This window comes from Prunus dulcis, chromosome 3 (genome assembly GCF_902201215.1).
Source record: "Prunus dulcis chromosome 3, ALMONDv2, whole genome shotgun sequence".
NCBI lineage: Eukaryota > Viridiplantae > Streptophyta > Magnoliopsida > Rosales > Rosaceae > Prunus > Prunus dulcis.
The window spans coordinates 16,502,253-16,525,033 of NC_047652.1; the positions used below are offsets into that span (position 1 = coordinate 16,502,253).

The window sequence follows — 22,781 nt, forward strand, 5'->3', positions numbered from 1 at the left end:
AGCATTGTGTTTGAAGCATAATCGAGTAGTCTCTTAAGAAGCTACCCAAAAAATAATAATAATAAAGTAGTCGGTTAGGAAGATTCCTTGATTGGAGCTCTTAACAACCTCCAACTTTTAGTAAATTCTGAACGTGATGGTAGCGCTGTTATATGGTATTACTAATTTATATGATATAATATGGACCGATGACATATTGTTTTAATATTAAATTGATAAAAGATATGTTATAATATAAGTAGATTTCTAACGTCATGTGATAGTGTTACGATAGGAAAATACTAGGCTTACCACATTTTTCTAACATCACGTAATAGAGAATGCTCTATTAGAGAGGTGGCTCCATTGAATTGGTGGGCTCCACCTCTATTAGAGAGGCGATACACAATGTGGTATAAAAAATATGGTAAGAATAGCATTACCCGTTATGATAATATCGAAATACCACCAATTTTTGATTTTTTTTTTTTTTTTTTTTGTGAACAAAAGTTTAGGGGGAGATTGACTACTCTCACCACTAGCGCCAGGACCAATCTACAACCTCAACGAAGACTGCTGACAACAAGACTCAAACACTCAGTACAGGAATCTTACCAATCAAACCAACCATCGTTAGCACCAATTTTCGGTTTTTGAATCATGAATTCATCTCTAGTGTGTTTTTTGGGCTGTAGAGATACGGCCCATTAGAGTAACTAACTTGTTCCTTCCAAAATTCATTGGGCTTTTCAGAGTGTTTTTTGGTCGAATTTTTTTAATTTATCATATTTCGCTCAATTTCCAGTCCCTCTTGTCAATTTCACAGATTGAGCTCGGAAACTCATCTCAGACGAGAATCTAGTGATTATATGCTCATAAGTTAGCAAGGATTGTAACTTTTGATTAATCAGAAATGGCCAATGTCTCGGTTGCCGCGGAGTGGCAGCTCCTCTACAACCGGTACTACCGGAAGCCCGAAATCTACCGAATGAGCTGGAAGCACGTGGAGCTCAACCGCAACAAGGTCGCCTGCGCTCCCTTCGGCGGCCCCATCGCCGTCATCCGAGACGATTCAAAGATCGTCCAACTCGGCGGAGAATCGGCGCAACGCAAGCTCCGAATCTTCAGTTCCTCGGGCCATCTTCTCGGCGAGACCATCTGGAAACACCCGGGTGGCCGATTAATCGGCATGGCCTGGACCGACGACCAAACCTTAGTCTGCCTCGTCCAGGACGGCACCGTTTTCCGCTACACCATCCACACCGAGCTCCTCGAGCCGAGCATCTCCATGGGCCAAGAGTGCTTCGAGCGAAACGTCGTGGACTGCGTCTTCTGGGGAAACGGCCTCGTTTGCATCACCGAAACGAATCAGCTGTTTTGCATTTCCGATTTCAAGAACCCGAACCCGGTTAAATTGGCGGACCCGGAGATCGAGGACCCGCCCCTTTGTATGGCGGTGATCGAGCCTCAGTACACAATGTCCGGGAATGTGGAGGTTCTGCTTGGGATTGGAGACGCTTGCGTCTTGGCTGTGGAAGAAGATGGCGTTCAGCAGCTAGGGCTTGAGGTGTTGCGTGGACCAATTCAGAAGATGGCGGTTTCGAGAGATGGACAGTGGCTTGCTTCGTTCACGCACGATGGTCGATTGTTGGTCATGACTTCGAATTTGAACGAAATCCTAATTGAGCAGGAATGTGAGGTCAGATTATTCAGTTTTCAATTAGCTGCTATGTGTGATTTTAATTGGTTGTATGTCTATTATTCAATTTGAATTTCACGGCATGAATTTGATGTGTGTCATTAAGAATGAACAACTCGCATTTTGAAGCACCCTTACAGTTTATGTATGTTTCTCAATAAAGATTGCTCATTTATTTCCGTTATGGCACTACATCATATTGTAATGTGCATATTTGTATTGTGTGTGTCACAGTCAGCTCTTCCTCCGGAACAGTTAGCGTGGTGTGGAATGGACACAGTGTTGCTCTATTGGGATGATATTCTTTTGATGATGGGTCCTAGAGGAGATCCCGTGCGCTACTTTTATGATGAACCGATAATTCTTATTCCTGAGTGCGACGGAGTAAGGATATTATCTAACTCAAGCATGGAGTTTCTACAACGGGTGCCTGATTCCACTGAATCCATCTTCAAGATTGGAAGTACGTCACCTGCGGCATTGTTGTATGATGCTTTGGATCATTTTGACAGACAAAGTGCCAAGGTAGGTTACTCTTTTTTTGTTTCTTAATCAAACAGAAATAGATAACCTCCACTAGATTATCGAAACGAAGTGCAAACTTGAATTACCTATGGGCATCTGTAGGTAATCCCTGCAACATAACAAAAGAAAGTCAACAAGAAATTATTGAAACACCCCAGCTTTTTATACCTGCAAAACTCATGAATTAAACGACAAAGTTAATTTCATGTTTCACCAGGCAGATGAGAATTTGCGACTAATACGCCCATCCTTGCCGGAGGCTGTTGAAGCATGTATTGATGCTGCTGGCCATGAATTTGATGTTCTACGTCAACGGACGCTCCTAAGAGCTGCAAGCTATGGCCAAGCCTTTTGCAGGTTTGTCTGGCTTGATATTGCTGTAGAATTTGAACTCACCAGTGTTAAGTTGTCAGCATTTTTCGTTATCAATTCTTTAACCTCTTTACCCTTCCTTTATCTGCCCCTGCCATGAGTGGTTTGGGGAAAGTAGGGTTTCCAAGTTTGAGTCAGGCGACGGTGCTGATATTTTAGTTAGCATTCCATGCCTGAATAATGTTGAGCTCTTGCTGATAATTGCTTTGTTGTGGGTATTGTGCTTCCTTGTTATCTGGTTGTATTAAAACCTGAAACCTAGTTACAATAACTGAAAGGGACTTTTGCTACCGTTTTTTATCTTGGTGCATACGAAAATGCATACAATTTGGGAGATCCAACTTTTATGTGAATATGAGTGGAGAAACATATATAAGTTATTCCTACATTTTCCCTTTTGTATTGCAGAGTATTACAAGTAGTTTGGATTTATGGCTTTGTTGAGTTTGTGTTTGTGGATTTATGGCTTTGTTGAGTTTGTGTTTGTGGATTTATGGCTTTGTTGAGTTTGTGTTTGTGGATTTATGGCTTTGTTGAGTTTCTGTTTGTGGATTTATGGATTTGTTGAGTTTGTGTTTGTTAAATATGAAGTCCATTTGGCACAAGAAGATTTCTATCATCTTGTTTTCCCCATACTTCAATCTCATTTGATGTCCCCAGAGGATAAGAGTTGTTAACCATTTTGAACATTTCATCGACTGGACTTTGATATATATTTTTGTTGCAGTATTTTAATTCCTATTAATTGTCCAAATTCTCATTCAGTGCATACTAACTACATAGTTCTTAGTTTCCATGGTCTTGAAAGAACATTCTTTCTGATTTCTGCTCTCGGTAATGATATCCAGTTGGCTTTGGCAGCAATTTTCAACGGGATCATATTCAAGAGATGTGTAAAACTTTGCGAGTTTTAAATGCTGTGCGGCATCCTGACGTTGGAATGCCTCTTAGTATTCAACAATACAAGGTTTTTGAAGCTGACTTTTCTCATTTTCCAACTTGCTAATTATGCATGCTATTTTCATTACATAATACTGAATAAGGTTATTGCTTTCAGTTGCTTACGCCATCTGTTCTGATTGGTCGTTTGATCAATTCCTACAAGCACTTTCTTGCACTACGGGTATCAGAGTACCTTGGAATGAACCAAGTAAGTCTATTTATTGCTAGTGTTTACATAATTGGTGATTGTTTTGCTCCTTTTTTACTGGGTTCTTGCAACTGTGCCTTTGATCCACAAATCAGACTACCTTAACTGAATTTGATAGGAGGATGCCATTGAGGCGGGAAAAATGAATTTTTTTTTTAAAGTGGTACTATCTGCACTATGCATGCTAGTTCTTAGACTAAATACTAGCTTACTGAAGAAGATCTATATAGTTTCTGCTTTCCATTTTGAATGTAGAATTAATCCACTTATATGATATCTGAACTTATCTCTTCTCTTATTGGCTTTGTGTAGGAGATGGTGATTATGCACTGGGCATGTTCGAAGATTTCAGCTTCCTTAGCAATTTCTGATGCCACTCTTCTTGAGATCTTACTTGATAAGGTTGATTGGTTATCTTCATTTGTTACTGTGTTGTGTTTTCTCATTCTATTTCGTGCAACCAACCAATTTTTAGGATTTTTCTTATTTATATATATTTTCAGTTGAAACTATGCAAAGGAATATCCTATGCAGCAGTTGCTGCACATGCAGATAAGAATGGCCGCCGGAAGTTAGCTGCTATGCTTGTTGAACATGAACCACGCTCCTCCAAACAGGTTCTTTTTTATAAAATTATAAAATTGTAAAATAAAGAAGAATACAAAGATATTATTACCTTTTTTCCTTATCTTTTAGCCACACAAAAACAAAACCAAAAAAATAATTAAAAAAATGACATCACATTATGAAAAAAGCGAAATAAGTCCATTATATTTCATTCTGATTCTTTTACTTCAGGTTCCTCTCTTGTTGAGCATAGGAGAGGAAGATACAGCTTTAATGAAGGCAATTGAAAGTGGTGATACAGACCTTGTTTATCTTGTTCTCTTTCATATCTGGCGAAAGGTAATACATCTAGAAAACTCAACATGTATTCCAGTGTGTCTGTTACAAGTTTCCACATAGCTAAAATATTCATCTTTAACAATCAAAAATCTCCATTTGATGCAGAGACAACCATTGGAGTTCTTTGGAATGATACAAGCTAGAGCACTGGCACGTGATTTGTTTATAATTTATGCACGGTAATCATAGACACACTAGTCTGAAATATTTTCATCTTTCCATTTCATGAGGTGGGCATCCTGAGGAAAGTAAGCCACAGGAAAGTGATCTATATATTGCATGCATAACAAGCTGTTTGGTGTCTGTTTCAGGTGCTATAAGCATGAATTCTTGAAGGACTTTTTCCTATCAACTGGACAACTTCAAGTAGGTTTCAGTTGGCTTTTGGTTGTACATGTATACATATGATATAGACAATAGACATGCATTTTTCTAGAGGAAGACAAAAGACATGCATTTTTCTAGAGGAAGACAAAAGACATGCATTTTTCTAGAGGAAGACAAAAGACATACATAATGCACATTAGATACATACTTTGAAACTTACATAGTGTGCTTTATAAAGAAAGAAACCATAAGTTGGTCACATACGTTCCATTATCTAGACGTAGAAAATTTTAGTCTTCATAAGTAAAGCTTTAAGTATCAGATTTGCGCCAGTCATCCCATTATAAAATTTTAAAGTATGGAGAGGAGTGTAAGGTAAAGTCAAGTCTTTTTGTCCTTGGAGCAACCATTCCCTTGTGCTTCCTCTTATGTCATGACTTTTGTTTCGCACTAGTGTTGAGCTAATAGAAATGCCTGTTCTTTTAAATCTTCCAGAAATTTGGAGGGATAAGTAATTTGGTATTCAAATTGTTTTACTATCAAGCTGTAATCCCATGTTCGAGTTGCTACCCTTTGAACAAAATGTGTTGTAACCAATTGTCCAATGTCTGATGTAACACTTCATGAATATTAACATCTCTTATGGAGCATTCACTATAAATATAAAATTTGTATTTTGTAGGAGGTGGCTTTCCTTTTGTGGAAAGAATCTTGGGAGCTTGGAAAAAATCCAATGGCAAGCAGAGGATCTCCCCTTCATGGTCCACGCATAAAAATAATTGAGAAGGCCCAAAATCTTTTCTTAGAAACGAAGGAATATACCTTTGAGGCGAAGGCTGCTGAAGAGCATGCAAAGTTGTTGAGGTTAGATTTGAGTTTATCTGCGCTATTAGTTGGGTGAACTATTGAATTTCTAGTGCATGCCATTCATTGCATTCACTAGCCTGCAAGGGATAGCATGTTATTGTAGTTTACACAAGTATATTGTAATGATTAACTCCAAGTTACAACTACCTATTAATGGTAGATTAGTGTTTGACGCTATTGTATATGCAAGACTAGATGTCTTCTTTTTTCTTTAGACATTGATTTGTGTGTATAAGATTTAAAATCTCATAACTTGATTTTTTAAAATCTACTGTTTTTCTGATTACACTGTATTTCTACAGAATGCAGCATGACTTAGAAGTGTCAACAAAGCAGGCCATTTTTGTTGATTCCAGTATCAGTGATACAATTCGAACATGTATTGTTCTGGGAAATCATCGAGCTGCAATGAAAGTGAAAACAGAGTTCAAGGTTGGTGAGACTGAAGCTTGTGCCTCCTTCCAAGTCTTTTTCCTCGTCCCTCATTCCTTTTCTGTTTTTTAACGAAGTAAAAACTTTGAGTTTATTTTCACGTTTGGTGCAAAATAAAACAGTTGGCATGTTCTTTGATTGTTTACAAGCTCTTATTTTTTCGCATTGACTGCAGTATAGACCTTGACTGCTTTATTGTGAAATCGTCTCAGGTTTCTGAGAAGAGATGGTATTGGCTAAAAGTTTTTGCTTTGGCTACAATCAGAGATTGGGATGCCTTGGAGAAGTTCTCAAAGGAAAAGAGACCACCAATTGGTAAGAGGTTCATTTAATTAAAGCAATCGCATTTTTGTTGCTGAGAGAAGGGAGGAGGAATAATAAGCAACATTCTAAATCTACTTTTGCCTTATTTTCCTCCCTTTTTGGGGACATTCCATAGAAGGCTGCCAGCCATGCTAAGTTGATACCCTTTTATCTTTCGTATGATAGGTTACAGACCATTTGTGGAGGCATGCATCGAAGCAGATGAAAAAGGAGAAGCGTTGAAATATATCCCAAAACTCACAGATCCTCGAGAAAGAGCAGAGGTAATGTAAACCTTAGCCCTGCAATTTAGCATTCGCTCGAATCTTCATACCGTGCTACATCTCTTTGATTAAGCCCATCTTTAATATTTGTACAGTCCTACGCTCGGATTGGCATGGCCAAGGAAGCTGCTGATGCTGCCTCCCAGGCAAAGGATGGTGAATTGCTTGGTCGACTAAAATTGACTTTTTCACAAAATGCTGCGGCTTCATCAATTTTTGATACTCTTAGGGACCGGTTATCTTTTCAAGGCGTTTCATAGTTTTCCTGCCTCCATCCTATCCCTTTTTTGTTTAATCTTTTTTTGAACTGTGTGTATCGTGTTCATTTTCTTTACATTGTACATGGCATGGCAGGATGAATGTAAAGGCAGATGAGTTTTTTTTTTTTTTTTTTTTTTTTTTTTTTTTCATATTTGATGTATTGTGAGCGTTGTTGAAGTTCATGTATGTATGAGCATAGTTTAGTTTGCTGCTGTGTAAATCATTCTGCAAAACGAAGATATCTTGGTGGTTGCTGCTTAAATTATTCTGAAAAATAAGAATAATGCTTGTGATTTTGTACTTGTTTGGGCAATAGCACCATGCCACTGCTCATCCGAATTTTTTTATTTTTTTATTTGTTATTTGTTATATTTATTTTTTGGGTGTGTGTGGGGGTCTTTTTGGTCGTTTCTGCTGATATTTCCCCCTCTATTTCTGGTCTCTCAGGGCACACATAATTTGTGACCAAATTGAATGAAATTCAACCAGTTAGCTAACCATTGTAAGTAATTTCAATTAGCAAATAGTTAAGCTTTTGTACGTTTAGGCTCCACTTAGATGGAAGAACATGAAAGAAAGGGTTTAGATGGGACAATTAAGCTAAATTTGGTACAAATCTAGAAAACATTAGGCAGTACTTGAAAACAATAACCCACTACTTTATTACACCATTATGTTTTCACATTGAGACATGAACGTGATCTTAAAACAAAGGCAGTACTTGAAGCAAATAATTGCATACAATGAGAACCGAAACTCTGATTTAAGTTACAAGCTTATTCATCGAACCGAAGAACTAACGAAAATCGGCTAGGAGAGATACAACATAGGAGAATAATACTTTACTTCAAGGAACAAGCCCACAGCTGACCAGAAATGCATCTTGTTTTGTCAGTCACCTTGAAAGATGCATAAGGTGAATTCTCATATTTGCCATCCCACCTGCAATTTTGATTAAACAAAAAGCATGTTCATGATTCTATCCTGAGCCATAACATTGCCCAGATTATAAATTATGAAGCCACACTTACCTGTGTTCTTCCTTTTCAGGAATTTGGAGCTCCAAATCTTCTTCAAACGGCTGAAACACTTGGTCTATCTTCTCATCACCCACATTGTCAAGAGATGGTGGGTTCCACTACAATCAACAGGTGTTCCTTAGATTTGCTTATCTTTAGAGATGACTGTAATCTTTAGAGATATGTAATGAAACTAATTTGATCATAAATCGTAAGACGTAGAATTCAAAACATTTTAATAGAAAGAGGAGATTAGTACCTTAGGGGCATTATCCTTGTCAATAGTGAGAGCTCTAATACCCTTTATATCAAAATAGAAGATTAGTACACTTCAAAAGCAGGGAGCAAGAGGGTGTTTCCAACATGGGATTGTTTATTCTTATATGTTCTCGTTAGTAATAGTGGTATACAACAATTACCTCATATACATCCTCAGATATTATGGCTCTTAGTATATTGATTGTGAGTCTAAATTCCTTCTTTAGACTTTCAGGCAATGTTTGCTTCCTGCCTTCGCGAATCTGGAGAATACAAGGCCAGAGGCAGCTTAAGCATGAAAAGGGCAGAAGGAATTATCTACAGGTTGCATTTCCATAGATGTTCAAATCAGAGAGACACAGACCAAAACAGATTATGGCATCTTTACTAACAAGCAATACCATGGCTACTGCCTTTTGAAAAGGTATTCACTAGGACTTAAAACCTAATGTGCAACTGATCAAACTGCGAGAAACCATACCGATCTTAGTGTTATTCTCAATCCTGTAGGGGATGATCTTTTTAAACCCTTAAGAACTGGACTTATCCATCCATTTCCTTCTTTGGTTGCCTCTACTTCCTGAAAAACACACACATTTGTAGAATTTACGCCTGAGCAAATACCTGAATCTCCATTTTTACGAAGAAATTGTTCATTATTCTGTTACATCAGAAATGAGCAAAAGGTAACTAACAAATGATTTTATAATCTCAGCCACTGTATCTTTGGAGAAGCACTCATCAATTATTGACTGCCTGAAAGGTAAGGAAAGGAAATCGAAATCGAGATATGGAGCTATGCATGTTGATGCTAAGGATTGAAGTGGAATTAACAATTAAACATCAGCAACTAAGATTTATTACTTGTTTAAAACACTTTGTTCATCAGGCTGGACTTCCACTGCAAATTCTTCAATCACAGCTTTGACTGCATTCTCATCTCCAGAGTTTAAGCTTATCAAACGCTTCTCTAGATCAGATAATTTCTGATGAACAAAAACAGTTGAATGGCAAATTTTAATTTGACATAGTAACTATGAAGAAGAATAATATCAAAGAATATAATAATGATGGATGTGTATAATGCAGTCTTTTAGCTTTTCAGATCACTTGAGGGGCAAATCTTGTGAGCCAATACTTCCGAGACTTGGTTTCAGAGGAAGAAAACTATAGTGAAGGAATGAGAAAATCACCTCAAGAGGGACAAAATGGGTTGCCAATCCAGCTGCAACCAATTCCTTACCATTCAGTCTTGCTCCTGTTAAGGCAAAGAACTCCCCTGCGTTTCCCACTCGATACCAATCAATTTCAGTAAAATCCAGGAAAAACTATTTTCCCCTATGTTTGCATGCTTACCGAGATGCCCAGGAAGATGGGATAGTATATATGAGAAACCACAATCAGTATGAAAGCCAATACTAGCTTCCGGAGTGGCAAATACCTATCATGAAATACGCCACAGAAAATTTTGATGTCATTATGCAGACATAGATATCAAGCCAGTAAACACTAAAGATAGAGATGTTTCTATATTCATACTCACAGTTTTTTCTGTGACTACCGAGAACTTCATTGGGACCATTAAAGATGCGCCTCCGCCCATTGAAATTCCATGGACCAGAGCCACCTATTGATAACATGAATTCTTCAGTGATACCCTTAAGTAGTGGCATAAACTTGGAATCATGCAGTCTACAGGGAACGCATTTTCGAATGGAAACGCAGGCGATAGGATTACTTTACTTCAAGCATTACCTGGGTTTTCTTATAAGTATGAATGTGATAGCCAAGCCAATACATTCTGTAAGCCACTTCAAGGCAGGAATCCTCTGCCAAAGAAGGTTCATGATTAACTTCATTTTCTGTATACATTAGGAACTTAAATATTTTCACTAGAGAAAGCATTTACTTGAGTTCCTGCCATCATAGAACATCTTCAAGTCCCCACCCGCTGAAAAAGCTCGACCCGATCCCTATACAAAAACACCAAAGCATATCAAGTGGCTAATATCTAAATGGAATTGAAAACTTCATCAAAGTTGTGCATTGATCTATTAAATCACGACCACCAATGCTAGTTCAAGATTTCAGGAAAAATTGGAAGTAACCTTGATAATTACAAGCTCAGCTTTATCATCTTTTTCCCACTTTTCCAAGTATTCTGCTAGCAAAGAAACCTGATTGCAGTGAAAAAAAAGTGAACTAAGAACAAACCCAAAAAAAAAAAACAAAAAAAACCAACAACTTAAACAAAACTAGTTGACTTTGTGAGCATACCACTTTTGATGAGATGACATTCAAATGACGAGGCCTGTTCAAGGTGATCAACCTCACATGCTCTATTTCTTCTCCAAGAATAACCTAAAAGATTACATAAACACCCATATGGACTATTTGCAAGAAGAAAACTAAAAATAGAACCATCAAAAGAAAGGTTGGTGCAATTATAAATGCCCAAGGAGATTACCTCATCTGAATTTACAACTTCTTGTGCCATTTAAATGATCAATTAACTAGTGGATTAGAAGCCAACAAGCTGCACAAACAAATTAACACGAAGGGTCAATGAGGGAAACATGAAGTTTTTGAGCAGTGAACTAATCCCAGATAATTAGTTCCAGAATTGCGGGCCAACCACCCAGAAACTTGCTCATTTCATTCCAATCTTTCAAAGTAGAATTAGAAGCATTGCAGTTCAAGTTTTTTGAGCTGACTCGACAGCAAATCGATCAAAGAAGCAATGAGAACTTACGTGAACCGTGGAGCTCTTGTACAAAAAATGCAGCGAGCAAAGTGGGTTGGTGAAGAGGGTGATGATGGTGCAGTATTTAATGTTCGCTATGGACTGTTCGATAGCTACTTAAGTAGCTCGTTTGTGAGAGAAAGAGAGAGAGAGAGAGAGAGAGAGCATCCAACGACACCCTGGTTTTGATACATTGACGCTAGCTACGGCCTACGGGTGTGGTTGCCAATTTGCCTACGCTAGCTACCCATCATTTCCTTCCTCCTCTCTTTTTTCATTTTTCATTTTTGGGCTTATGGGAAAGGTAAATGAGGAAGTTTTATCAAAACCAGATTTTTCCTTTTGGTTTCTTACTACTTTTCTCTTTTAAATGTAGTTTCTTGGATTATTGAGAGTAACCGAAGTTATAGAAGCTTTCATCTTCATAAAATAAAACCCACAAGGAACAAAAGCCTCTGTTTACCATTTAACATAGGACATAGAAAAGCTGCTACTTAGCTCGCTTTATATAACAAATTTGGGATTTTCAAAACCTTTAAAAAGTCGCTTCATTAATTCCTCCACTTAAAAGCATCCGCAATTATTGTTCAATAATTGCATATTTTGGCATCTATTAAATTGAACTACCGTTTTACTTTAAGTGGTACAGTTTAATAGTTTCAAATCAATAATTATATTTTCTTACATATTTTTTCACATACTCAAATAAAATAAAATGAATAAACTTAATAACTCTAAAAATTATACCATTGAAATATTATCAAAAAGATCTTTAAAAATATACCAATTTATCTGAAGAAAAATAATAATAATTTCGTGCCAAACTTGTATATTTGGATTTCTTCAAAAATATAGGCAAAGAAAGGTTCAAGTAGGCATACTACACATGCACTAATTGGTATTTTACATTAATGATATAATGCATTAATTGTTGTATTTTATTATTATTATTATTGACATGTGGGTCCTACAATTAGCCTATTACAATGCAATAAAAAAAAAAGGTTCATTATATGGCACTCTCTATTACAATGAACTAAATTACATCATTGCAAGTGAGATTTTACAGTTTTAATTCAATTTTATGCAATAAATTTACATTCATCCTAATCATTGCATATGCTCTTACCACCTCTCTTTTTATTGTAATTCTTACGTTTTGATGTACCCACTTGGATTGGTGATCTCTCGTTTCTTAGATTATTGAGTGTAACCGAAGCCAAGGGTGCTTCCACATTGATACTTAAAAGAAAACCCATAAAGAAGCCTTGGATTGTTGATCTCTCGTTTCTTAGATTATCGAGTGTAAGCCAAGGGTGCTTCCACATTGATACTTAAAAGAAAACCCATAAAGAAGCTTTGGTTATAGTACATGTTTTTCTCATTTGATCAAAGTCTCGTTTATCATTTTGAGATAGGATATAAAAAGTTGACACTTCTCTCACCAGATACAAAATATCGTTGTAAAGAATTGATGGAGCCCACATAAAGAAAAGAAGAAAATAATGATGAAGTTTGTATGCCATCTTCCCTTGAGAGCCAACCACACATTTCACGAGAAGCTATCAACTTTGCCTATAAAAAGGCTTCATCCTTCCCTTGCGTTGGATACACCATATGAGAAGAAATGAGAGCCCCAGGTAGAGATGACAGAAGAAAAGAAAGAAAGAGGGAGAGTGAGAGGAGAGAAAAAGAGAGCAGAGAGAAATTCTCTAAGAGAGAAAAATTAGTAAGCCACATATATTGTAAACACTATAGTTGTAGCCCTATTATTTTATATGGTGGAAAAGTTACTAATGTTGCTCTCGGAGGACGTAGACATGGTCGAACCTCATTAAACATTGTGTCTTATTTACTTTACGTGCGGCTCAATATTCCCGTATATACAGTTCATTTTACAACACGTTATCAGAACAAATTCGCTTTAAAAATACCAACTAAATTCTCTGATGAAACCCAGATCTCTTTTTCTTTTTCTTCTTCCTCATCATCATCATCATAAACTGATCTCTGCTTCCAAACCTCTTCAACTTGTTGGTCCTTTATTCTCTCTCTCTCTCTCTTTTCTAATGAAGATGGTTTTCGGGTTCTCCTTAAGGCAAGGCAGTGGCCAATATGACCTCGGCTACCAGTACATGCACGTGCTCTTCCAAATCACCACCACTCTCTGTAGGCTGAGAGTTATTGTTCTTGGAGTTAGCCTGTTGTAATAAATAAAAAAGTGGCGTAGGCATCCACCATCAAAGTCACAATGGCAGCAACCAAGCCCAGTGAAGAAAAAAAAAGATAAACATGATAAGCTCTGTCTCTTTATCTTCTTCTTTTATTTTGTTAATACTCTACACTATTCAATACCACTTTCTATATATGTTGACTATACAAAGAGTTTCAGTTGTGCTAATGGCAGGTGAGAAAGCAACAAGATTGAAGACATGCACATATGCACAATGATCACTTCAATATCATTGTCGGCCATGATTCATTTTTTATTTATGGTTACTTTATATATTATTTAATTTTATGGTTCACTAAAGTACTTTAATGGATGGTTTCATCTCCTATTTATTTTTAGTGGTGATTTTATCTTCACATTTACTTTATTTATTGTATGGTGTATCAAGAGTATAATGGTTATGATTTTGTTTAATGGAGTTAATATTATGGTTTATAAATAGGCGTTGTATCCACTCCATGTGTAGGGTGTATCAAGTGACAGGACCCGATCCAAATTTCGCTTTGGAATCCGAGCTGGACCCTGTGCGTGTCCGACACCTGGCGAATGTCGGGCACAAAATACCTATTTGCCCTTCAATGCAAAGCACGATAAAATAACAAGGTTAACTTCTACCGAAAAACCGGCAGAGTTTCCCTTGTAACTGGCTCAATACCAAACATTTACACCTGCCAAAACAAGAATATATACAACCAACTGCCAGCATACGGAAATATACATTCAAACAGTTCAGTCCTCAATCTAGGGCAAAATATCAGAGCAACTACTAAGAATTTACAGAGGAGTTAATCCTTTTATAAAACAAAACTTCTACACCAAAGGAAAGGCGCAGAAGATGGGAAAACGGTCCGGTGGTGGATTCCTGTGCACGTCTACTGCCTTTGGGCACAAAACATTCAAAAATGTGAGTGGACAAAAATAAAGGTCTAGAAAATAGCATATGAACATACTAACCCCACTGTAAAACAGTTATGCAAAAACTGAATTTTCCTCTTCATTATATTCGTACTAAAATCAATGCATTCACATATTTATATACGTATATGCCAAAATCATACTCAAGGTCAATAAAACTCTCTTAAAAGCATTGAAATCAATTTAAAACAACCACCTAGGTGTACCCCTTTAATTCTGTCAATTTCTGATATCCGTCAATTCCCGATAATTCGTCAATTTCCCTGGCAGGTCTCGGTGACACAAAGTCAACCCTAGCTGCAAACTAGCAGGATTCAAGGGACCGTAGTCAGCCTGATCCGAATTCCTGGCTCTCATGGTCCGGGCGTCCCCGAAACTCGTGAGGCAGATGTCAAGCGCGCTGACAAAACTGAAGGCAAACTGGATTTCCGTGGACATCGTCATATCCGAAGGCAACATATACCGAAGGCAACCTGTTTCTATAACTGGGTACCTAAGGTGGCTTAAGAAAATATAAAATTTCTTAAAGGTCTGATGAATAACTGAATTTTTGTTAAATCTAGAACTCTGCTGCCATTTTATCTGATAAATATCTCAATCTTTTCTTTCCATATCTTTTTAGCATTTTCAACTAGGCAGCAAATAAATAAAGATATTTAACTTCAACAAATCATGCTAGGAAAACCATAATCAATAAAACTTATTCAAGATCAAATAATGAAATTCATTTGCATAAAATCATTTATAAAAGAAAAGTCCACTCATTCCTGGTCCGAGCTAACTGGACCTCCTGAAGGTCCCTCCTGCTGGTCTGCCTGGCCCCGGGTGCCTGATTAAACCACCATGAATATTTAATTAATAAAACTGCTCGGTATAAGTATTTAATTAAAACCCTGACCCCCGGCTCCTAGAAGTGTGTGCACTAACTTTAAAGTCATTCTTATGCCCACTTAAGCATTTCGGATGGTTAGAACTGTCTTAAAAGACCCGAGACTCACTAAGTGATAAACTTCCATATTGGTCAATACGGGACCTCGTGGGGTCCACAACCTCTAATTACCAATCCGAGAGTTCCTATAAATTCCTCACATTTAAATAACCATGTCCTGCAAATCTGGTCTGAATCGGACGATCGGATTGACCACGATCGTGTAATCGCATAATTTCTAAACCCTAGCCCTAGGGTTCGCGATATCGGAGTATCCGGGACTCCGATTCACAATCCGCTGAATCCTACACGATTCTGAAATTATTTAGAGTAACATAGCTGAAATTGATTACGATCCAACGGCTCAACAGTATTGAACTCGAAAATCGCACAATATGAAAAATCCGTTCGAGGCTCAAACGGTATCCAAATTGAGATCCGCGAATTCCTACGCGCTCGTGACAACCTAAGGATCGCATCAAGACATAGTGCCACTGCACTACCCTCGCCCACGCGCCAGCAGCGCTGGATGTCCAAAGCGATTACGCATCGCCGGAAAATCTCAAAATCACGGCTCCAAACTCCTACCCTAGGTATAACACCACATTTTGAACCACTTTTGTTCTTGGACCTACACCAAAAACTGACCGAAAGTGGCCGAACACAGAGGCCGAAAATCGACCGAATTTCAATTCGAGAATCGAATTGGCTACGCTAAGAATCGATCCAATCCTACCCAACAGGCAGCTGGAGCATGAAAAGTAGGTGAGAAACCATACCTCGCTCGTCGGAATCAGTGGCCGGAGGAGGGAGATCGACGGCGGCGAAGATCGGACGACCCGGCCGCTTCTTCTCCATTTTCTGGAGAAACCACGGCGGCTGGAGGTGGGAGTCGGCTGGGGCTGGAAGAGGACGACGCCCCGGTCATTTTGGTACCGGCCCCATCCACAGCTGTGGCCGGTGGCCGGAGTTTCGAAGAGAGAAAGAGAGACCGACGGGGAGAGAGAGAGAGAGAGAGAGAGAGAGAGAGAGAGAGAGAGAGAAATCTGATTTTTATAAAAATCACATTTTGAAATAATTGCGATTGTGCCACTGAGTTTCTTTTGACCATATCTCTCTCATTACAACTCTGATTCGAGCCCACTACGTGTCTATGAACTCATTTCGTCTTGCTCTACGCACCGGTGTATGTAGAATTGTCAAATTCCTTTTCGGTCAAAAAGTCAACTTTTCGTTTACAATTGTCTTTCCTCAGAATAATTTACTAATTAAATATGAATTTTGGGTTTGGGTCATTACATCAAGAGTATCAAGTGTGTGTTGTAGTAGAGTATTTGAAGTATCAATCTTATTAGTGGCGAATCCAGGATTTCATGTGTGTGGGGGCCTCTTACAAATTATAAAAAATACAAAATACAAACTCACAATACATATGAAAAATAATATATATCACATATGTCAAGAATTATATTGATTATTGGTTGCAATCATAATTGTCCTTGATAAAGGGATAGACAAATATATTCTGAGCAAGAAAAATTGCAAGAGATAGATAAAGATTAGCGATTTAGCATATATCTTTAAAGCTTTTCCACCCATTAAACCCAATAGAAAGAAAAAAAATCAAAATTTCACAAACTAAAAAAAAACCTTAAGTCCCTTCATGCATTCATGTCAGACATGGAAAATTGTTTTGTGTAAAAATATTGACTAGGTATGAAAAATAGTTTTTTGGAATAATCATTTTCTCAAGATAATTTTTAGAGGCTTTTATTCCTTACACATCAAATAAGAAAACTTGATTTTATGGGATTTTAGTATGAAGTATATATTGACTTAATGAGCCATAAGTTTTATCCTAAATCGTATTTTGCACTAAAACCGAATTTTCATATTTTGATTTGGTGGGAATTTTATTTTCTAGTATTTTTATTTGAATCCAAATAGGGGGTACTTCCTTATTTACATTATAAACTTAAGTAAATAGAGTAATATAAAAATAAATGAAAGTAAAAGGACTTAAATGTTGAAAATGGAAATAAGGTAATTTGTACACTTGGAGTGCACCACTGCCAGCTGAGCAAAGTGGCAATTTCAAGCACCTTCTTGTGCCTTCATAGGTCCACCACAACACATGTGGATACATATCAAAACATAAAGTATTTGAAACAATATAAATATAGAAATACATAATAGTATATTACTTTTAAAATATAAAAAAATTTGAGTGGGGCCCGGAACCACACTGGTGTGACTCCGCCCCTGAATCTGATTGAAGTTTGTCTCAAGTAAGTTTGTGTAGGAGATCTGTGTAGCCTTCGAGCTTCACATCTCCAAAAATATATTATTTATTTAGTCCGTCATATTGTATTTCGCCTTTCACATTTAGAATGTATGAACATAAAGCTAAATCCACCAATATTCCTTGTACATGTGGTGAAAACCGGTTCGGCTCTGATATCGCAGCCAAATTCTGTAGTTCTTGATCGTCGTTGGACTTTTCTCAAATATCTGCAATAAGAAACTGTGAATACTAGTCAAATACTGTGAATACTAGTCAGTAAAAAAACACTAGCAAACAACTCTTGCCAGTAAGACTAGAAAGAGAGAAAGAAAAAAGTTATTGCTAGTGACGATGTGTTCACCTGATACTGTATACACTACAATAGAAAATTCACATCATCTAATCTATACATAAAAATCTCAAATCATACATGAAAGAGAACCTTAAATCTAAAATGTAAAATCTACCCCAGAAGTTGCTTCCACCTATAAGTGCCAATCTTTGAGGTACAGCAAACCTCAAGCATTTATCATAAGAATATAAGTAAACATTATTACAAAGTGAGTAAACATTCAATTTCGCTCTTGGTTAAGCATGAACAATCAAACTAGACCTTATTTTAATTATTCTGAAAGATAAGAATAATGCTTGTGATTTTCTATTTGTCTGAGCACTAGCACCATGCCACTGCTCATCTGAATTTTATCTTTTGTGTCGGTCTTTTTGGTCGTTTCTACTGATATTTCCCCCTCTATTTCTGGTGGCCTCTCAAGACACGGATAATTTGTGACCAAATTGAGATGAATTCAACCAATTAGCTAGCCATTGTGAGCAATTTCAATTAGCAAATCGTTAAGGTTTTGTACGTTTAGGCTCCATTTAGATGGAAGAACGTGAGAAAGGATTTAGATGTGACAAAACTAGAAAACATTAGGCAGTACTTGAAAAACAAACCCGCCTACTTTATTACATCATTAAGTTTTCAGATTGACACACATGATCATAAGGCACTACTTGAATTAAATAATTGCATACATTGAGTACCGAAACTCTGAATAACAAACGAAAATCGGCTTGGAGAGATACGAAATAGGAGAACAATACTTTACTTCAAGGAACAAGCTCACAGATGATCAGAAATGCATCTTGTTTAGTCAGTCACCTTCAAAGATGCATAAGGTGAATTCTCATATTTGCCATCCCACCTGCAATTTTGATTAAACGAAAAGCATGTTCATGATTCTATCCTGAGCCAGAACATTGCCCAGATTATAAATTATGAAGCCACACTTACCTGTGTTCTTCCTTTTCAGGAATCTGGAGCTCCAAATCTTCTTCAAACGGCTGAAACACTTGGTCTATCTTCTCATCACCCGCATTGTCAAGAGATGGTGGGTTCCACTACAACCAAATACAACAGGAGTTCCTTAGATTTTTGCTTGTCTTGAGAGATGACTAAGTAATCTTTAGAGACATGTACTCAAACTAATTTGATCGTAAACCGTAACACATAGAATTGGAACCATTTTAATAGAAAGAGAAGACAGTACCTTAGGGGCATTATCCTTGTCAATAGTGAGAGCTCTAATTCCCTTTATATCAAAATAGAAGATTAGTACACTTCAGAAGCATGGAGCAAGAGGGTGTTTTCAACAGGGGATTGTTTATTCTTATATGTTCTCGTTAGTAATATTGGTATACAACAATTACCTCATATACATCCTCAGATATTATGGCTCTTAGTATATTGATTGTGAGTCTAAATTCCTTCTTCAGACTTTCAGGCAATGTTTGCTTCCTGCCTTCACGAATCTGGAGAAGAAAAGGTCAGAGGCAGCTTAAGCATGAAAAGGGCAGAAGGAATAAACTATGGGTCGGATTTCCATAGATGTTCAACAGATGATGGCATCGTCACTAACAAGCAATACCATAGCCACCAGCCTTTTGAAAAGGTATTCACTAGGACTTAAAACCTAATGTGCAACTGATCAAACTGCGAGAAACCATACCGATCTTAGTGTTATTCTCAATCCTGTAGGGGATGATCTTTTTAAGCCCTTCAGAACTGGACCTATCCATCCATTTCCTTCTTTGGTTGACTCTGCTTCCTGAAAAACAAACACACATTTGTAGAATTTACACCAGAGCAAATACCTGAATCTGCATTTTTGCCAAGAAATTGTTCATTAATCTGTTACATCAAAAATGAGCAAAAGGTAACTTACAAATGATTTTATAATCTCAGCCACTGTATCTTTGGAGAAGCACTCATCAATTATTGACTGCCTGAAAGGTAAGGAAAGGAAATCGAAATCGAGATATGGAGCTATGCATGTTGATGCTAAGGATTGAAGTGGAATTAACAATTAAACATCAGCAACTAAGATTTATTACTTGTTTAAAACACTTTGTTCATCAGGCTGGACTTCCACTGCAAATTCTTCAATCACAGCTTTGACTGCATTCTCATCTCCAGAGTTTAAGCTTATCAAACGCTTCTCTAGATCAGATAATTTCTGATGAACAAAAACAGTTGAATGGCAAATTTTAATTTGACATAGTAACTATGAAGAAGAATAATATCAAAGAATATAATAATGATGGATGTGTATAATGCAGTCTTTTAGCTTTTCAGATCACTTGAGGGGCAAATCTTGTGAGCCAATACTTCCGAGACTTGGTTTCAGAGGAAGAAAACTATAGTGAAGGAATGAGAAAATCACCTCAAGAGGGACAAAATGGGTTGCCAATCCAGCTGCAACCAATTCCTTACCATTCAGTCTTGCTCCTGTTAAGGCAAAGAACTCCCCTGCGTTTCCCACTCGATACCAATCAATTTCAGTAAAATCCAGGAAAAACTATTTTCCCCTATGTTTGCATGCTTACCGAGATGCCCAGGAAGATGGGATAGTATATATGAGAAACCACAATCAGTATGAAAGCCAATACTAGCTTCCGGAGTGGCAAATACCTATCATGAAATACGCCACAGAAAATTTTGATGTCATTATGCAGACATAGATATCAAGCCAGTAAACACTAAAGATAGAGATGTTTCTATATTCATACTCACAGTTTTTTCTGTGACTACCGAGAACTTCATTGGGACCATTAAAGATGCGCCTCCGCCCATTGAAATTCCATGGACCAGAGCCACCTATTGATAACATGAATTCTTCAGTGATACCCTTAAGTAGTGGCATAAACTTGGAATCATGCAGTCTACAGGGAACGCATTTTCGAATGGAAACGCAGGCGATAGGATTACTTTACTTCAAGCATTACCTGGGTTTTCTTATAAGTATGAATGTGATAGCCAAGCCAATACATTCTGTAAGCCACTTCAAGGCAGGAATCCTCTGCCAAAGAAGGTTCATGATTAACTTCATTTTCTGTATACATTAGGAACTTAAATATTTTCACTAGAGAAAGCATTTACTTGAGTTCCTGCCATCATAGAACATCTTCAAGTCCCCACCCGCTGAAAAAGCTCGACCCGATCCCTATACAAAAACACCAAAGCATATCAAGTGGCTAATATCTAAATGGAATTGAAAACTTCATCAAAGTTGTGCATTGATCTATTAAATCACGACCACCAATGCTAGTTCAAGATTTCAGGAAAAATTGGAAGTAACCTTGATAATTACAAGCTCAGCTTTATCATCTTTTTCCCACTTTTCCAAGTATTCTGCTAGCAAAGAAACCTGATTGCAGTGAAAAAAAAGTGAACTAAGAACAAACCCAAAAAAAAAAAACAAAAAAACCCAAGAACTTAAACAAAACTAGTTGAATTTGTGAGCATACCACTTTTGATGAGATGACATTCAAATGACGAGGCCTGTTCAAGGTGATCAACCTCACATGCTCTATTTCTTCTCCAAGAACAACCTAAAAGATTACATAAACACCCATATGGACTATTTGCAAGAAGAAAACTAAAAATAGAACAGTCAAAAGAAAGGTTGGTGCAATTATAAATGCCCAAGGAGATTACCTCATCTGAATTTACAACTTCTTGTGCCATTTAAATGATCAATTAACTAGTGGATTAGAAACCAACAAGCTGCACAAACAAATTAACAACAAGGGGCAATGAAGAGGGTGATGATGGTGCAGTATTTAACGAGCAAAGTGGGTTGGTGAAGAGGGTGATGATGGTGCAGTATTTAACGAACAAATTGGGTTGGTGAAGAGGGTGATGGTGCAGTATTTCACGTTCGCCATTGAATGTTTGATAGCTACTTAAGTAGCTCGTTTGTAAGAGAGAGAGAGAGAGAGAGAGAGAGAGAGAGAGAGAGAGAGAGAGAGCATCCGTGTCCAAGTCTTTATTTTCTTGCTGTATTTGTTTAATCTACCAACCACCACTACACCATGGTTTTGATCCACTGAGGTTAGCTACGGTGTGATTGCCAGATTTTTCATTTTTTGTTTCATACTACTTTTCTCTTTTAAATGTAGTTTCTTAGATTACTGAGGGTAACCGAAGTTATGGAAGCTTCCGCATTCATAAAACCCACAAGGGACATAAGCCAAGACAAAGAAAAGTTGCCATTTAACTCGCTAATATTCAAAATTTGGGATTTTCAAAACGTATAGAAAGTCGCTTCATTAATTCCTTCACTTAAAGCATCCGCAATTATGGTTTAATAGTTAAATACATGTTTTGAAATTTATTGAATTGAATTGCTATTTTACGTATAATGGTACAGTTTAATAATTTCAAATCAATAGTTATATCTTCTGTTTACACCATAATAAACCGAGCAGACCCAGTGTAATAACCCAAAACAAAATATCTAAAAAGAAATAAATATCTAAAAAGTAGGATTAATATCTTCTAGCAAAAAGACGGTTTTGCCCTCGCATATTTTAATAGGGGAAAATTTAACTTTTTGATCGAAAAAGAATTTGGCAATTCCGTTTTCTCCATTCCGTAGAGCACGGCGAAACGAGTCCGTAGACATGGAGTAGACCCGAATCGGAGTTGTAACGAAGAAAATACGGTCAAAATACCACGAAGGGCAAAATGGTAATTTGGTCAAAAAGTCAGATTTTTATCCCTTCCTTCCTTCTCTTTCCTCATTTCTCTCTCCTCTCTCTCTCTCCTCCCGATCGCGCCAGCGCCCGCGACCTCTCCTCCTTCCCTCCGTCCTAGCAGCCGCCACCGACCGAACTGATCTCCGACACCGGTGCCAAACCGCCGCTCGTCCGCCGTTCTTCTCCAACCAACCTCAACCTCCAGGACATGTGTCGCCACCACGAAGACTTGCACAAAGTCCCACATTGGAACTTT

The 22,781-nt window shown here is 37.5% G+C and overlaps 3 protein-coding genes across 5 annotated transcripts; 1 reads left to right on the forward strand and 2 right to left on the reverse strand.

The window, feature by feature from the left end:
• Positions 1–470: 470 nt before the first annotated feature.
• LOC117620713 (protein VACUOLELESS1) lies at positions 471–7,418 on the forward strand. Its single transcript, XM_034350879.1, has 15 exons — positions 471–1,678; positions 1,913–2,203; positions 2,421–2,560; positions 3,437–3,542; positions 3,633–3,725; positions 4,038–4,127; positions 4,229–4,342; positions 4,524–4,631; positions 4,737–4,810; positions 4,943–4,997; positions 5,641–5,822; positions 6,128–6,257; positions 6,470–6,572; positions 6,747–6,844; positions 6,940–7,418. Exons 1-15 carry the CDS (start codon positions 893–895, stop codon positions 7,102–7,104), a joined length of 2,535 nt encoding a protein of 844 aa, XP_034206770.1. The 5' UTR covers positions 471–892; the 3' UTR covers positions 7,105–7,418.
• Positions 7,419–7,743: 325 nt separating this feature from the next.
• Positions 7,744–11,452, reverse strand: LOC117620714 (3-hydroxyisobutyryl-CoA hydrolase-like protein 5). The gene is made up of 16 exons (XM_034350880.1): positions 11,135–11,452; positions 10,850–10,918; positions 10,660–10,743; positions 10,491–10,559; positions 10,292–10,355; positions 10,138–10,211; positions 9,926–10,009; positions 9,739–9,823; positions 9,576–9,661; positions 9,247–9,368; positions 9,078–9,138; positions 8,864–8,962; positions 8,544–8,645; positions 8,384–8,425; positions 8,137–8,243; positions 7,744–8,047 (listed from the first exon to the last, which is right to left on the reverse strand). Exons 2-16 carry the CDS (start codon positions 10,877–10,879, stop codon positions 7,948–7,950), a joined length of 1,209 nt encoding a protein of 402 aa, XP_034206771.1. The 5' UTR covers positions 10,880–10,918; positions 11,135–11,452; the 3' UTR covers positions 7,744–7,947.
• A 6,093-nt stretch (positions 11,453–17,545) lies between these two features.
• LOC117620715 (3-hydroxyisobutyryl-CoA hydrolase-like protein 5) lies at positions 17,546–21,769 on the reverse strand. Of its 3 annotated transcripts, none has more exons than XM_034350881.1 (16): positions 21,483–21,767; positions 21,293–21,376; positions 21,124–21,192; positions 20,925–20,988; positions 20,771–20,844; positions 20,559–20,642; positions 20,372–20,456; positions 20,209–20,294; positions 19,880–20,001; positions 19,711–19,771; positions 19,495–19,593; positions 19,196–19,297; positions 19,036–19,077; positions 18,780–18,886; positions 18,595–18,690; positions 17,546–17,712 (listed from the first exon to the last, which is right to left on the reverse strand). In XM_034350881.1, exons 1-15 carry the CDS (start codon positions 21,510–21,512, stop codon positions 18,636–18,638), a joined length of 1,164 nt encoding a protein of 387 aa, XP_034206772.1. In that variant the 5' UTR covers positions 21,513–21,767; the 3' UTR covers positions 17,546–17,712; positions 18,595–18,635. The 3 variants fall into 3 exon arrangements, with proteins under 3 accessions (XP_034206772.1, XP_034206773.1, XP_034206774.1); XM_034350882.1 differs by having other exon boundaries at positions 17,546–17,725; XM_034350883.1 differs by lacking the exons at positions 17,546–17,712; positions 19,036–19,077; positions 19,196–19,297 and having other exon boundaries at positions 18,403–18,690; positions 21,483–21,769.
• Positions 21,770–22,781: the final 1,012 nt, after the last annotated feature.

Coding starts and splice junctions, on each gene's coding strand:
- LOC117620713 (XM_034350879.1), top strand. CDS start 893: ATGGCCAATGTCTCGGTTGCCGCGGAGTGGCAGCTCCTCTACAACCGG. Junction 4,811..4,942: donor TTGTTTATAATTTATGCACG/GTAATCATAGAC, acceptor TGTCTGTTTCAG/GTGCTATAAGCATGAATTCT. Junction 5,823..6,127: donor GAGCATGCAAAGTTGTTGAG/GTTAGATTTGAG, acceptor GTATTTCTACAG/AATGCAGCATGACTTAGAAG.
- LOC117620714 (XM_034350880.1), bottom strand. CDS start 10,879: ATGGCACAAGAAGTTGTAAATTCAGATGAG. Junction 10,560..10,659: donor ATGTCATCTCATCAAAAGTG/GTATGCTCACAA, acceptor CACTGCAATCAG/GTTTCTTTGCTAGCAGAATA. Junction 8,244..8,383: donor ACAAGGATAATGCCCCTAAG/GTACTAATCTCC, acceptor TGTTGATTGTAG/TGGAACCCACCATCTCTTGA.
- LOC117620715 (XM_034350881.1), bottom strand. CDS start 21,512: ATGGCACAAGAAGTTGTAAATTCAGATGAG. Junction 20,457..20,558: donor CGGTAGTCACAGAAAAAACT/GTGAGTATGAAT, acceptor ATTTCATGATAG/GTATTTGCCACTCCGGAAGC. Junction 20,002..20,208: donor CCCATTTTGTCCCTCTTGAG/GTGATTTTCTCA, acceptor TTTGTTCATCAG/AAATTATCTGATCTAGAGAA.